Consider the following 16,862-nt stretch of genomic DNA (forward strand, 5'->3'; position numbering starts at 1 on the left):
TACGTACCCGCTCTGGGGGCGGCGTCGTGTTTTACCGACATCCGACATCGTGGACCCTGCGGTTGGTTTTCAAAATCCAGATTGGTCGGGTAAAGCTGAACTGTAGAAAATGTGCTTAAGCTCTGATGGAAGATTTTGCAGTTTGCAGAGGAGATACATCAATATTTCCCACATATACAGTAATAACATTGAAACTATTCCACTGTTTACATTCACATAATGTTTCAAATCTGACACAGAGAAACCCGTCCGTCTAAATCTCTCAGGGACAATGGTTGACGTTGGGTTTTGTGGTGCACAGGTGAACGGGGTGGACCTCCGCGGGGCCACACACGAGCAGGCGGCAGCGGCTCTGAAGAACGCCGGGCAGACGGTCACCATCATGGCCCAGTACAGACCTGAGGGTACGGGACAGTTACAAAATGGAAAATGTTGACGCTGAGGCCCAAGTAATGTCTGTAAATATGTTTTTTCATGTGAATGGCTGATATTTTTGACACAGAATCTTATAATATTAATGGATTGTGCCAGGTTTTAAATGTTATGCTTTTATTTTGTTGAGGTAAAAAATGCAGAAGGGATTTTGAAGATCTTGTTTTTGAATAAGCCAGTTCGTTATTAGGGATAACAATGGGACAAAAACAAATAGTACAAAAGTAATAAATAAATAAATAGTTAAAGTATTGGAGACTTCATTTTGAGAGAATGTGCTTTAAAGATTTGAAATGTAATGGCTCGGGTTTCGGCAGATGAGGAACGGGCTGGATTTTTCTTTTGAGTCGGATCTGAACTCTCACCTGTTGTGTTTCAGAATACAGTCGCTTCGAGGCTAAGATCCACGACCTGAGGGAGCAGATGATGAACAGCAGCATCAGCTCGGGCTCCGGCTCTCTGCGCACCAGCCAGAAGAGGTCGCTCTACGTCAGGTCTGTGGGTTGTACCAAAACAAAACATACTTAATAAGGACCAAAAGAAGGCTTCTCAATCAGGAACATGTACACTACAACGTTCAGCTCATTTACCGAGCGTTTGCTCACGTCATGCGCCAAAGGAGTAACATGTGCATCAGTGATCCTCTGAAACGGTGCAGCGCTTCCTGGGTTTGTCCCTGTTTCAGAGCGTGGTGTCCTGCACTGGTCATCTCCACTTCTTCCTCCTGCGCAGCTCCCTCTGCTCCACAGCAGTCTTTCACCGTCTTCTGGGAAGAGCTTAGCAGTTCATCTGTTTTATTCTCCAGTGAACGTCCATTAGCCAGAACAACAGAAGGCATGTGTGGCTTAGCTGTGAGTCTCGCCCGGATACCTCCACGTTTGCCCCTTCCTTGTTTCCTGTAGCTCCTCTTGTGACGCCTCCACTGTGCTGCAGCTGTGGGGGCTCTTGATGCCTCTTCAGTGTTTCAGTAGAAGAAGTTTGTAGGTCTCAAATGTCTTGAGCTCATAAGCTGCTGTTTGTTTACTTTAAAATAGCTGCTTTCTTCAACATTATGGACATTATGGCAGTAAAGAAAGTCAGCTGAACCCCACAAAAACCTCACTGGACTGGACAAATCCTCCCCATATTCGCTTCCATAAAGCTTGCATTGTCAGTGTTTAGCATTAAAGTCATCGTAAAGACACTACAGTAATTTATCAAATCGCAGACTACGCCATCCTATAATGAACCTAAAGTGGAGGTCGGGACCCCTCAAGAGGTCGCTGGACGTTGAGTTGGGGTCGTGAGATGATTTCAAGAAAATAGTTGTTTCAATTTGATAGAATTTGATTGAAAACACTGTTTTGATATCATATATTGAAAACTAAAATATACAAATTACAGCCTGAAAGGTTTGGGAATGCCTGCATGATCCAACCTTGGAGAAGAGAAGTGCCTCACCTCTTCAGGTGGTCAGTGCTGAACCGACAGTTTGGGCTCCTCTTAACGTCTGCTGTTCCATACCGCCACCTGCTGTCCAGTGCTGTTCTGTTATCGACCGAATTTTCCAGACTATACATCACTAGATGTACTAGTCAAACATTGTCTAATGAAAAAAACAAACCGGCTGAATAGGCGTACGGTATGGTAACGTAACACATTGATGGTTAGCTACATGAAGCATGAACAACAAACTAAATAGGTGTCTGGTATGTTAACGTCACATAAACAGTTCAGATAACTATAGCATAAAGAACATACCAAACTCTCCACATCACTAATCCATTGAAATCTTCATCCTTGGTGTCACTTCTGAACCTTGACCTCGACACGGTGTAACTGCACCGTTTACAAGCCTCTCCCAACAGCACGTTGTTTAAGCACCCATTTGTAAACTCGTTCCTCTAGCTGTGGCCATCCAGCTTTCAGCCCGTGATTAGCTTTTTTTGTTTACTTCATTCATTGAATTTAATACTTCATTGTAGTAACCTCCGCTTCTTACTCACTCTTTCTTTCGGCTGCTCAATTAGCCCGCAGTGCCCTCTGGTGGCATGTGAAATGATATATTTGAATTTAAAAAAGGAAGGAAAAATCACATACATGTCGCTCCGGAGTGTAAGACACACCCCCGTCAAACTACGGAAAAAACACGGGGGTCGGATGTGTCGTTCATTTGACTGTGTGTGTCGTGACTGTCCCCTGCTCCTCCTCAGGGCTCTGTTCGATTATGACAAGTCCCGGGACTCGGGGCTGCCCAGTCAGGGGCTGGACTTCAGCTTCGGTGACATCCTCCATGTGGTCAACGCCTCTGACGACGAGTGGTGGCAGGCCAGACACCTGCGCGCCCAGGGAGAGGCCGAGGAGGTGGGAGTCATCCCCAGCAAGAGACGGTGAGCAGGGCTTTAGTCCGGGCTTAGTCCTGGTTTAGACCTGGTTTATGTGAACAGAAAGGATCACAGTTGTTCTGGTTTCCCACAGAGTGGAGAAGAAGGAGCGAGCGCGGTTAAAAACGGTCAAGTTCAACGCCAAATCTCGAGATCGAGGGGTAAGTCTAGATCCATTGGCACAGTTCTGGATGAGAGCTGTTGCACTGTAAATTTAGATCACTCATAATAGCAGAATAATAAGCAGAACCCAAGAATGTTCCCAATTCATTTCACGGGAAATAAATAAAACTGGGCCTAACTTGAGGTGAGACGCTGCAGGTAAACATGAACAAAATTTTGAAGATTTCTGATCTAGATGTACGATTTTGTTCCATATTTATATTTAGAAATGCTTTTATCTTTCCCTACTAACCTCTTTTAGTTTTTAGCTTAATTGACCAAGCGTTTGTGTATCAAACATTCAACATTCCCAGAAAAAGGTGCTACTTTTATGTGAGGAAAAAGGCGTTTCGGCTTTTTGAGAAAATGGCCTTTGAATGTACAAGTTTCCACATAAATCTATGCTGCAAAGTGGAATCATTAAAGATGATTGTGTAAATGTGTAATAGAATGTATGTAGAAAAATAGCCTAAAGACCTGCAGTGTCTCCCCTCCGGTCTGGACATATCCCTCTGTGCACACGTGTAGATATAGTCCCTGTTAGCTTGCATGATGGGAGCGCTCAGTTAAACCCGAGCTACTAATGTTCAGCTAATGTTATGCTAGTATTAAATGCATGCAGATTAACAGCATGCTGATGTGTTTGAGTTGTGCCCCTTCAGTCACGCCGCGCCGGAGGAGCAGGCTTGTCACGGCAGGCTTTTTCACGTTTTATAAATTGATTTCCTCGGAAACACACTTGATGGTGATGGTTTATGGGATTGGGAAAACTCGGCGAAGGTGTAAAATAAAGTCTCTGATCTCTGGACTTTTGCCATGACAGGCCTGCTCCTTTTTTTTTTAAACCGTTTGGCTGTAACCCGCGTCACTCAACACCCGAATAAAGAGCTTAACTCTCAAACAGGACGGGCGGGGTCTGCATGGTGCCCCACCCCCCTTTCGGATCTCCCCTCAACCTGCGCACCTCGCCAAGCATAGATTGTATGTACATTGTACACGTGAGGGACAAACCACTGATGTCTGTCTGTGAACACGTCTCCAGACCAGTGTCGAGACTCAGGTCCACGTGTGGGTTTCATAAAGAGGGAACTCCTCAAGTGGAAATGGTTAGATCTGGTTCAGACTCGTTTCAGAGTCTGGACCTCCCCCACGCATTCCCTGATGAAATTTATAAGTACATTTCATTACATTACATTTCACCACTTTCTGAAATGTAAACAACAACTAGCTGCACGTTTAGAAAGAGACGCAACACAATGGTCTTTTTTCACAAATGCTAGAAATCTGTGCTTCTCCACCTGTTAGGGCTGCACCATTTTGACAAAAAAAACCTAATTGCCATTTTTCTGACCGATATTGCAATTGGATTAGCAATTTTCATCATTTGCATATAGGATGTTGTCATGCAATTGAGCATTGAGCTGCATATCAAACTGCTGTTAACATCACGGCCTAAAATCCATATCACGATATATAAAAGAAATATCACGATAGCGATATATTTGACGATATAATTGATAATGGATAAATCCCAGCCGTGGGAAGATTAATTCAGTGATATTTTCTTCTTTTTTTAATACGAGAGATCGCGATGTCATAAACAGGGCATTGCTTCTCTTGCGTTGTACCAGATCGATCATTTTATAAAACCGTGTTAGAGGCCTGGATGCATCAGCTGTTACAATTTACCAAAACCTCAGGCGAAAATTGCAGAAGTAAACAATAACAGCGATCACTCGTACGGCAGAGCAATTTCTTCGCAATGTAACTCATGCAGTTGACATCCTTCTTTTCGTTTCACTTTTTAAGCCCCGCCCCGTGTCCTACAGTCAGTGTTTATGCTGCTCTGATGAAGCTGAGCGTAGCTTCAATTATATCGTGTCCACAACAATATAAAAATGACAACAATATCAAAAAATGATATCGCGATTACGATATGGCCCCCCCTACATCACGGTACTCAGTTTTCAGCTTCATCAGCAACAAGAAACCAGCGCAGCAGCTCAAACCTCAATATCGAGTGAATAAAGGTTAATCATGCAGCCCTATCACCCACATTAGTCACTCAAAACACCTTTCACCACGTCCATACTCCCCTGGTTTGACCAATCGTTACAGCTTCTTGATAAAAACCTTGACATTTTGAGATTATCGAAATCCCTTTAATATTTGAGAGCTGACTGAGCAACATGTAGAGCTCTGAACTACAGGGACAGCAGCTTTTACACGGAAGACATTTTCTGTGCACTACCCTTCAGTTAAATATTATACATGATCAGGGATGCACCGAACCGATGCTTGTATGGGTCAACGGAGCCGATACTGGGGGAAATACGGTATTTGGTATGGACTCCAAATATATATCTTCGAGACTTCGATGCCTGTTTTGGCTTTCACAATTTTAAAAACACATCTTTCATCAAATAAATCTCAGTGAATATGGGCATAGGGTACCTTATTTTGAAGTTCTGAACCTGGAGAGTTCAGTCGCTGAGTTAGTTTACCATTCCACAAGCACAACTTTAATGCAAATTACCGTCGCTAGCAGCAGCATGCTAATGCTAGCAGCAGCATGCTAATGCTAGCGGCAACTAATCAAGACTGGGACAAACTATGACTGATTCACCCAATCAAATACTATTGGCCCCTGTTTGAAGGTCTCAGTGTTTGTAATCTATCACATGTGTAACATGTTGTAATGATCAGGTTAATGTAGTGTTGGGTCACGTTAATATAAACCAACAGCCTGTGTCATGTCTGAGGATATTTAGTGTAAAAAAGTCTGTTGATCCTTGTTTAATGCTCACAAATTGAGAATAATATAACTTGCTACAATAGAGGGTCCTCTGTTGTAGCAAGACACTTTTTCACTCACAGCAGCCACTCTTAAGGAAGTCTCTTGGTATCGGATATCTGTAGTACTCGAACCCCCAGTGACGGTATCGGAAACAAAATATCTAGATCGGTGCATCTCTTATTCTATTCTCAACATACAGTCTATGTCTCCCAACCGTGTTCTGACGCTTGGCATTGATAACTGCTCCCTCACCCCCCCCTTTTGACCCTTGGCTCGCCCCTTTCACCCCCTCGCTTGCCCCTCTCTCACCAGCATGTACCACTCACTCTTCTGTCCTTTCATCAGGCAGGTCTTTGTTCCGTGGTTAGTCAGTGACTGTGTGAGAGGAGGTCAGGCGTCAGAGCTGAGGAGGGCTCTCTCTGTTGAACATGTTTGGAGTCTTTGATGGGCCGGCCTTCGTGAATAGCAATAGTTGGCGAGAGTGTATGTTCATAAGTTTGACCATCAGTGGATTAGCCCTTTTGTTATTAGGCCAATGCAGTTGCATGTCCTAAGCCTGCATGTGTGCTGCTTCACTAACCCTCCTCACCAGTGGATTCACTCGGTTTAGTGTGGGACGGGTTGGTTGACTTGGAAGTTCAGGTCAACATCAGCTACAGTCAAACTGAAGAGCCAAAGTGACCCAAATCCATGATCTCATGACTGTTTGAACAACAAGCCTCCATGAGTGACCCTAAACCTGTCAGACCGTTGGTCATGGTCACTTCGTATGTCATTCATTCTGTGTTAGAAGTGGACGAGGGCAGAAAGGAATCACCACACGCACTCATGATCACCACCACTGATCCTAACATATCAGGACCGTTAGCTAGTCGGCTAGTTCGAAAAACTTAGAGTCCATTAGCCTGCGCAATGTATTTTCCTATAGCCGTAAGCATTAGCCATCAGTCATCAATCATGTTTTCAGCCTCTTATGGAAATCATTCATGAATGTTCCCACCATTGGGGATTTTGTTTTAGATTCAAATTAACATTAGATTTGCATCTTAGAGTGTCCTAAAAGTCAACTCAAAGTTTCTGCCCCTGAAAGCCCTGTCCAGATACACGACGCAGCATTTACATCCACGTCTGTAACACCAGCTCCTCTACTGCGTATGTGGACGCTGTAGAGATGCAGTCCTTCAGACCCAGACCACGGTCAGACGCCTTTGCTCTGCCCGGTCCCGTCAGACCTGGGGGGCTAAGCAGGGGAGACCGTTTGGTAACACCAGAAAGCCTAGTGAGTGGTGGTGGTCGAAGGGGCCGATGGCGCAGACTCGCCTTGCCTCGCTGTCAGTCTGCCCCAGAGCAGCTGTGGCTACAATTGTAGCTTACCACCATGTATGGAGTGAATGAATAATGCAATGTAAAGTAAATTATTATTATTATCCCTTTGGTCTGGGAGCTTTCTCTCAAGAGTCTCTCTCTGGACGTACATGTGACCAGGACAGTCAGACCTCACCACAGTGACCAACAGTAGAAGTTCCATATCTTACATTTGCTGTTTGTGGTCAGTCCTCCTGTGTCCAGTTCGAACTCTGCAGAGTTGGTGGTTTTGTGGACCATGTCGAGAAGCTACTTTTACATAAATTACAAACCGTAGTCAGCTGTCAGCTTTTATGTAAGCTGGTCACTAGGCTCTGTGCACAATAGTTTGTGTCTATGTTTTAGCCTAAATGCTAAATTTGACGTTGACGAATGTCTTAACAGCGCCACCATCTGAGCACATTCTCATGAGCACGTGTTTAATTCAAATTGTCTCCTATTTTGTGATCCTGTTTCACCTCTAATTGGCACTGCCAATGTGGACAGGAAGAGGTAGTTACCCTGCTCTGGCCAACAGGACGTTAGCCTCAAAGCCTTGCTTGCACCCAGCCTGTGGTCGGTGTTCATGATAGAGCCGTGATGTTGGTCCGAATGTTTCTATAGAAACAAATAGGTCAGCGCAGTGTAGCACAGGGCAGTCCATCGCCATGTGACCAGTGTGTCCACATTTGTGTTTGTTCCCTCTCTCCCTTTTGTCCATCACCCCCCTCCCCCTCCTCCTCCCCCCTCAGCAGTCTGTCAATGACAAGCGTAAAAAGAACCTGTTTGCCCGAAAGTTCTCCTTCTACAAGAGCAAAGAGGCGAGCGAACAGGAGAGCAGCGACGTGGAGCGTAAGTACCACCCGCCCGCGGAACCCCACCCCCACCCCCACCCCCGAACGCGGTCTGACTGAAGCAGCAGGAAGTGAGGTCACGGGGAGATGCAGGAGGCCGGACGGCGAGGCGCTAACGCTAACATGAACCTCGGGCGTGTCCGGCCCCACCCTGCACTCCCCCACACTGGTCGCTCTCTCCATGTTTAACTGCTGTTCTCTGTCCACACACTGGCCTCAGGACCTCTGCGAAGACGTGCTTCCCAAAGGAAACAGTAAGTTCCCTTCCCTCTGTCCCTCGCCTCTGTCTCCACCAGCAGCCCAAACCATCAGCGGGACGGCCCATTCGGATCAGGGCTTCTGCTGCTTACTGCCATTGGATTGGGTCTCACTCCTGACCTTGTGGGAGCAGCACCAAGCTGATTTCATTTAGATTTTTATGGAGAACGGACAAGAGTTTTATTTTATGCGCAGAGCTCAACTTGGGAACATGAGAAATGTGTAAATGCAGACTTTACAGAAGCAAAAGACGTCTTAAGGCGAGACGTTTTTACCACGTGGCTATATTGTTTATATCCTGATCTCTTAATATGTCAGTGCCCTCTGCTGGACACGTGTGGAATTCTTTCCTTTTTTAATTTAAGCTGCCCCCTAGTGGCTGGAATGAGCATACGGGTTATTTATTACTCCTCGCAGGAATGGGCTAGAGACTTACTCTTTTTTTTTTTTGACATTCTCAGGAATTTGTGCTCTACAAGTCAGGGGGCAGATGAAGTCATCTCGGCCCGCCAGCTTGACACATCTGGTTTAAAACATCTGAAAAGTGACTTAAGTGCGTGTCGTGTAGTAATGTAGGAAATCGTTGAGCCTCTGGTAGCTCCCAAGTTACTGGTGGGAGATCCCTGTCCTACAGACTCCAAACTGTCCAGTCTTGAAATGAACAATATTTTTGAGTTGTTTTTTTTCAGAGGTTTTTTAAATGGTATTTTAAATTAAATGTCTAATTCCCAGCCTGATTTATTCTTTTATTAAAAAATTAAACAAGATCCAAAATCCCTATTCACCTGCAGCGTCTCGCCTTAAGAGAATTTTGTTGGGGGGGTTGAAGCTTCCCATGTCCAGAAACACCAGAACCTTTGGTATGGTTAGCACTATGTACGAAGCTCAGGCAAGAAAATGCAAATGTATAAACTCATAAAAAGTATTGTGATCCAAAAACGTCCCCCTATTGACAGCCGGGGCAGATGGATGAGTACAACACAAACCAAATGTGGAGTCTTTTAGTTTTGGTGGAGACATGGGCCCCTTTCCTCTCCCTCTCCCTCCTCATCTCAGCCCATCCCTGTCCCGTGCTGCCCTCTGCTGGTGGTTTGTGACGTGTCTGACACATGATTTAAAGGTGGGCTATGTGGCATTACAGAAACCTTAGCTCAAAGCCATGGGGATCTGCGGGCCTTTTGATTGGATAATTGGCAACACTGCAAAAAAAACAGTATTGATTCATTATTGATTCATTATACTAACCGGAATTCATATTTTTCCTTTGAACATATTTACATCAGATCTGAAGACAAATAATCAATCGTACATACCCTGCCTTTAAAACCATTTATTTTACTCCATGACCTTTTCTATTCATAATGGTGTTGTTGTTGTTGTTGTTTTCTGATTTCAAAATGTTGTGAAGACGCTCAGTCAGAAACCTTTTCCCTTGTGCTTCAGTCGAGCAGAGGTGGGCAGAGTCCAATACAGTCAATCAAAGTTTATTTCTATAGCATGTTTAAACAACACTTGGCAAACCAAAGTGCTTTACATGACACAAGAAAAAACATTCTGTATAAAAATGACTTTAAATATAGGATATGCGCTCACGAAAGATTACCGCTACTTTATTGTTGCCCCAAAAACGGTTGCTGTGCGAAATGCATTTGCTGATGAGATTTCATGTTGGGTATTTGTATTGGACAGGAATTGAGTGAGACAAAAGGTCCAGCATGTCAAATAAAGACTGTGAAATTAAGAGTGGACTAATGGCCAGCCTCTTCCTGAAAGCATGAGGAAATGGCGGCTGGCTCCGGAGCTTTCCTGGCTCCTATGGGCTTTTCCATTGAAACTTTTTTGCCCCTCTTTAAAGGAACAGGCCACCGTTTTTCCACACTGAGACATGTTCTTACCTGAGCTTAGACGAGTTGATGCGTACCTGTCTGGTCTTTGTGCGTACCCGTGGAAGAGCGTGGTCGCTTCTCACTTCACCCCCGTTTGGAGCTATAGGAATGCACTGGGAGAGGCCAAATGCTAACAACATGTTTGTGCGTGCCCTCAGTCACGCAAAACACCAAAGACCAGACAGGTACGCATCAACTCGTCTAAGCTCAGGTAAGAACATATCTCAGTGTGGAAAAACAGTGGCCTGTTCCTTTAAGTCCGTATTGGATATACCACAAACACGGGTCGCTATGAACGTGTCTTGATACGTGAGTTCTTGTGAGACAGTCCTCAAATTGGAAAAGTTTGTCGAAGTGTAGAAAGTAGGAAAAGTTGCCTAAAGTGGGTGGAATACACTGCTGCCAGTCTGTAATATTCAGTTGGAACAGTTCTACTACGCTAAAGCTAAAGCTAACCAATCTGCAACCTCTTTGCAGATTGGGTCATTCCCTCACAAGTCATATTTGGAAATAAATCCATAACCCCATGTTTTTCAGACTTTTTTAGTAGATATGTAAAGAAGAGTTCCCCAGAGACTCAAGATCTATGCATTTCTCATATTTCAATATTTGTAACCTTCCACCAAACAGGACTGTGGGGGATGAAACCCAAAGATAAATGGACCGAACATGTCAAAGTATTCCAAGTCGAGCTGTGTCGGTATATTCAAATAAATGTAAATTAAATGGCTGCCGAAACAAATACAAAAAAACAGGTGCGCCGTTTGCAACTATGATTCCCGACCAAATGAAAGCACCATGTTTCCGGACCAGGCAGACCCAGACTTTTGGATTACACGTTTGCGTAAAAGTGTCCTCGTTACTGCCCACCTCTGCGCGTCCAGTGCCCCCTGGTGGAAGCTGACCTTGTTTTGCTGTGGTTTCAGAGCATGTGACGTCCAATGCCAGTGATAGTGAAAGTAGTTACCGTAAGTCCCAGTGTGTGTGTGCCATCTGTGTCCCGTCCACGCTCGGAGCTCTGCCCCGTCCACGCTCGGAGCTCTGCCCCGTCCACGCTCGGAGCTCTGCCCCGTCCACACTCGGAGCTCTGCCCCGTCCACGCTCGGAGCTCTGCCCCGTCCACACTCGGAGCTCTGCCCCGTCCACGCTCGGAGCTCTGCCCCGTCCACACTCTGAGCTCTGCCCCGTCCACACTCGGAGCTCTGCGTCGGCCCAGCCTGTGTGCGCCAGTGTCGCTCCCAAAGGACAGTTGTAGAGATGTAGTGTCACGTCTCGCCTGGTAATGCTCACCTCCAGCTTAAGGAAAAGGGCTGAGTACTGTTAAACGAGAACAGGATAGTATCAAGTACGAAGTTTAGGTACTAGCGGTATTGAAAAAATAAAAATATCGAAAGCAGGTTCTGGAAAACAAATCTTTAGGGACCAAGTTTAACTGCTGTCAGGTCAATGGAGTGGACCCAACAGCTCAAATAAATGATACAAACTTAAAGAAATTGTCTTAAATGGAATAAATTAACCTTATTGTTCTGTTTTCTGGCTCGAGACAACAAATATTTATCGATACCTTTTTAGTAAAAGTATCAAAGTATCATTCATGTTTTTGTATTGTGCGTGTGAACTTTTATATGTGTAAAAATCAAAAGTAGATGTTAGTTCGTATTTGACCTCTCGGTGACCCAGCGGCCGGATGGGTGGCTTTACTTTCCACCCTGCTCCAGGATCAATTGTTTTTTTGGGGGTTTCTGGTAGGTTTTCACTGCTGATGGATCTGTCTCCATGGTTGAGTAGATATTCCATCCAGAAAACCCCTAAATAATACTGAAATAAAATTGATCCTGGACCGTTCTAGAGACCAATGAAAGGGCAATTACACATTAACATGAATGTTTTCCTCACATAAAAAGTTGCATAATGCACCTTTAAAGTAGCAATCTCGGGGAATTAATGTAACGGTGCCCCCGCACTCGTCCTAAAGGGTCTAAACATTGATTAGGAAGGCTACAGGCAGAGAAGAGCACAGTGTTCAGTGTATTCAGCAGAGTTTTTTGATTCATAAATAAATAAAAGGAAGATACTTTTGTTTTTAAAGGCAACAAATCGTGATAATTGTTCAATAATGGAGCAGCCCAGGTCAACACGGCCTTTAACCAGAGGGTCGCCAGGCACAGAAGCGTTTCTCAGGACAATTTATTGAGTTGAATATAAAATGAGTCTTGACATCCAGACACAGGGCAAAGGCTGATGCAGAGGCCTCAGTGTGGAGTCTGTCACTCCGCTGTCCCCTCCCCACCCCTGACCTGTCCCCTGTCCACCCCTGTCCACCCCTGACCTGTCCCCTGTCCACCCCTGTCCACCCCTGACCTGTCCCCTGTCCACCCCTGACCTGTCCACCCCTGACCTGTCCCCTGTCCACCCCTGACCTGTCCCCTGTCCACCACTGACCTGTCCCCTGTCCACCCCTGACCTGTCCACCCCTGACCTGTCCCCTGTCCACCACTGACCTGTCCACCCCTGACCTGTCCCCTGTCCACCACTGACCTGTCCCGTGTCCTCAGGTGGACCAGATGAGTATGTCCTGTCGTATGAGGCCGTCATCCAGCAGGAAGGTCAGTAATAATGATTTCAGATTGTTATTTTTTCATAGCTCATGTAAATGTATAAGTTGTTCCATGATTAATAAATCTTCAAAGGTAAAAAGGAGGACGCGCTCTAAAGTACCCAGTAAAGGGACACAAACTTTTTTCTTTGGAAATGTCAAGCAGGCAAAGGGGCAGGTTGTATGTTTTACTTAGAAGTGTGGAATGGAAATCTCATTGTGCTCTTCTGGAGTCTGTGCTAACTGGATCAGTGAGGATATGTTCACATCACAGGTGCTACAGTGACTTCACCTCTAACCCCCCCTGAGCCAAGCACATTTTCTATAGTTAGGCATTTAAAGCTTCATGAACAAAATGGAGGTCAAGAAGTGAGAAAAGCTCAGACCAATGGACCCCCCTCAGGTCATCCTTTGACTGAATATGCCTCTGCCACAATAAGAGATAAGATATAAAACATAAATGTAGACATACCATTGTGGGACATAAACAAATTGCTCTTACAAGGCGGAGCTTCCATATTTACACATTCCAAACTACTGGAACTTCAGTCATTTTAAGTATAATACAAGTATATAGTTAATTCTAAATTGAATGAACTTTTATCAGTACATAAAGTATTGGAGCCGGCCAATCGGGCAAAGTGTAACTCAGAAACATCTGTTGAGATCAAAACGTCTGAATACAAACAGTGTGTGGGAGTCAGTGTGCAGACCTTTTCCACCTGCCGAGTATTTTTGTTACAAGCTATTAAAAAGTTTATGTTATTGTTAATGTCTTTTAAATCTAAGCAGTGTTCATGGTTTTCAAATGTTGTTCACTCCAGCACCAGTTAATAGTTTTCCAAACTACAAACTGAGCTGCTGCTGAAAAAGCCCCACGACTGTGACTGATACTGACCAGTGTGTGCCATCGACAGTGAACTACACCCGTCCGGTCATCATCCTGGGGCCCATGAAGGACCGCATCAACGACGACCTCATCTCCGAGTTCCCCGAGAAGTTCGGCTCCTGTGTGCCACGTAGGTCCTAGCCCCACCCCCGACTCACTACGACCTGCCCTACACTTTACCCAACTCCCTAAATGACCTACACTTTACCCCCTACTCACTACCTGCCCTACACTTACCCCCTACTCACTACAACCTGACCTACACTTTACCCGACTCCCTAAATGACCTACACTTTACCCCTTACTCACTACCTGCCCTACACTTTACCCCTACTCACTACAACATGACCTACACTTACCCCCTACTCACTACCTGCCCTACACTTACCCCCTACTCACTACAAACTGACCTACACTTACCCCCTACTCACTACCTGCCCTACACTTACCCCTGACTCACTACATGACCTACACTTACCCCGACTCACTACAACCTGCCCTACACTTACCCCTACTCACTACATGACCTACACTTACCCCCTACTCACTACATGACCTACACTTACCCCCTACTCACTACATGACCTACACTTACCCCTGACTCACTACATGACCTACACTTACCCCCTACTCACTACATGACCTACACTTACCCCTGACTCACTACATGACCTACACTTACCCCCTACTCACTACATGACCTACACTTACCCCTGACTCACTACATGACCTACACTTACCCCTGACTCACTACATGACCTACACTTACCCCTGACTCACTACATGACCTACACTTACCCCTGACTCACTACATGACCTACACTTTACCCCCTACTCACTACATGACCTACACTTACCCCTGACTCACTACATGACCTACACTTACCCCTACTCACTACATGACCTACACTTACCCCTACTCACTACATGACCTACACTTTACCCCCTACTCACTACATGACCTACACTTACCCCTACTCACTACATGACCTACACTTACCCCCGACTCACTACATGACCTACACTTACCCCTGACTCACTACATGACCTACACTTACCCCCTACTCACTACATGACCTACACTTTACCCCGACTCACTACATGACCTACACTTACCCCCTACTCACTACATGACCTACACTTTACCCCTGACTCACTACATGACCTACACTTACCCCCTGACTCACTACATGACCTACACTTACCCCTGACTCACTACATGACCTACACTTTACCCCTGACTCACTACATGACCTACACTTACCCCTACTCACTACATGACCTACACTTACCCCTGACTCACTACATGACCTACACTTACCCCTGACTCACTACATGACCTACACTTACCCCTGACTCACTACATGACCTACACTTACCCCCTACTCACTACATGACCTACACTTACCCCCTACTCACTACATGATCTACACTTACCCCTGACTCACTACATGACCTACACTTCACCCCTACTCACTACATGACCTACACTTACCCCTGACTCACTACATGACCTACACTTACCCCTGACTCACTACATGACCTACACTTTACCCCTGACTCACTACATGACCTACACTTACCCCCTACTCACTACATGACCTACACTTACCCCCTACTCACTACATGATCTACACTTACCCCTGACTCACTACATGACCTACACTTCACCCCTACTCACTACATGACCTACACTTACCCCTGACTCACTACATGACCTACACTTACCCCTGACTCACTACATGACCTACACTTCACCCCTACTCACTACATGACCTACACTTTACCCCGACTCACTACATGACCTACACTGCACCCCTACTCACTACATGACCTACACTTCACCCCTACTCACTACATGACCTACACTTCACCCCTACTCACTACATGACCTACACTTACCCCCTGACTCACTACATGACCTACACTTCACCCCTACTCACTACATGACCTACACTTCACCCCTACTCACTACATGACCTACACTTCACCCCTACTCACTACATGACCTACACTTACCCCCTGACTCACTACATGACCTACACTTCACCCCTACTCACTACATGACCTACACTTTACCCCGACTCACTACATGACCTACACTTTACCCCCTACTCACTACATGACCTACACTTTACCCCTACTCACTACATGACCTACACTTTACCCCCTACTCACTACATGACCTACACTTTACCCCTACTCACTACATGACCTACACTTCACCCCTACTCACTACATGACATACACTTTACCCCTACTCACTACATGACCTACACTTTACCCCCTACTCACTACATGACCTACACTTCACCCCTACTCACTACATGACCTACACTTACCCCGACTCACTACATGACCTACACTTTACCCCTGACTCACTACATGACCTACACTTTACCCCTGACTCACTACATGACCTACACTTTACCCCTGACTCACTACATGACCTACACTTACCCCTGACTCACTACAACATGACTGACACTACCTATTTTGAAATGAGAATGACATGATGACATGAAGTTGTAAAATCTCACGGTCACGTATGTTTCCACAGACACGACACGGCCGAAGCGTGACTACGAGGTGGACGGCAGAGATTATCACTTTGTTCTGTCCCGGGAGCAGATGGAGAGGGACATCCAGGAGCACCGCTTCATTGAGGCGGGACAGTACAATAACCATCTGTACGGGACCAGTGTGGGCTCAGTGCGCCAGGTCGCTGAAAAGGTACTACTGCCCACACTCACCACTGCCCACAAACCCTTCTCCATTATATCTCAGGTGTAACAATCAGCACAATTACCACCTGGACGTGACCAGTGTGGGGTCAGTGCGCCTGGTTGCTAAGAAGGTACTACTGCCCACACTCACCACTAGCATCAAACATCCCTCTCCACCAAATTACAGGTATAATGGTCAATTTAACACCCACCTGTACGTGACCCTCTGTGGTCCGCTCACCGCTGACTAACAGGTCAACTCGCTTTTGGTTTGCGGATCCACAGTCTTTCAGACCTGCATGTATGATGTAATGAGAGGGTTCCCTTGAGCCGGCCTGTCCATATGATCCATTTAAACGTGTGTGTGTGTGTGTGTGTGTGTGTGTGTGTGTGTGCCTTCTGTTCCAGGGTAAGCACTGCATCCTGGACGTCTCTGGAAACGCCATAAAGAGGCTGCAGCTGGCCCAGCTCCACCCCATCGCCGTCTTCATCAAACCCAAGTCTGTGGAGAACATCCTGTACGTACCGCCGTGTCCTTTAGTTTTAGAGAACCAA

General features: G+C 45.7%; 1 protein-coding gene across 19 annotated transcripts in view; it reads left to right on the forward strand.

The window, feature by feature from the left end:
- dlg1b (discs large MAGUK scaffold protein 1b) overlaps positions 1-16,862 on the forward strand; it is a 74,641-nt gene that overhangs the window by 56,042 nt on the left and 1,737 nt on the right. For 16 of the 19 annotated variants that reach the window (XM_079570105.1, XM_079570106.1, XM_079570108.1 and 13 more), the window contains 10 exons: positions 302-404; positions 812-926; positions 2,625-2,801; positions 2,890-2,956; positions 7,851-7,950; positions 11,023-11,064; positions 12,652-12,702; positions 13,610-13,711; positions 16,142-16,314; positions 16,716-16,825. In XM_079570105.1, the coding sequence (XP_079426231.1) occupies positions 302-404; positions 812-926; positions 2,625-2,801; positions 2,890-2,956; positions 7,851-7,950; positions 11,023-11,064; positions 12,652-12,702; positions 13,610-13,711; positions 16,142-16,314; positions 16,716-16,825 (1,040 nt within the window). Of the gene's footprint in view, positions 1-301; positions 405-811; positions 927-2,624; positions 2,802-2,889; positions 2,957-7,850; positions 7,951-8,172; positions 8,207-11,022; positions 11,065-12,651; positions 12,703-13,609; positions 13,712-16,141; positions 16,315-16,715; positions 16,826-16,862 lie in introns of all 19 variants that reach the window. The other 3 variants (XM_079570107.1, XM_079570099.1, XM_079570101.1) reach the window with 3 other exon arrangements.

Source organism: Gobius niger (assembly GCF_951799975.1).
Source record: "Gobius niger genome assembly, chromosome: 13".
NCBI lineage: Eukaryota > Metazoa > Chordata > Actinopteri > Gobiiformes > Gobiidae > Gobius > Gobius niger.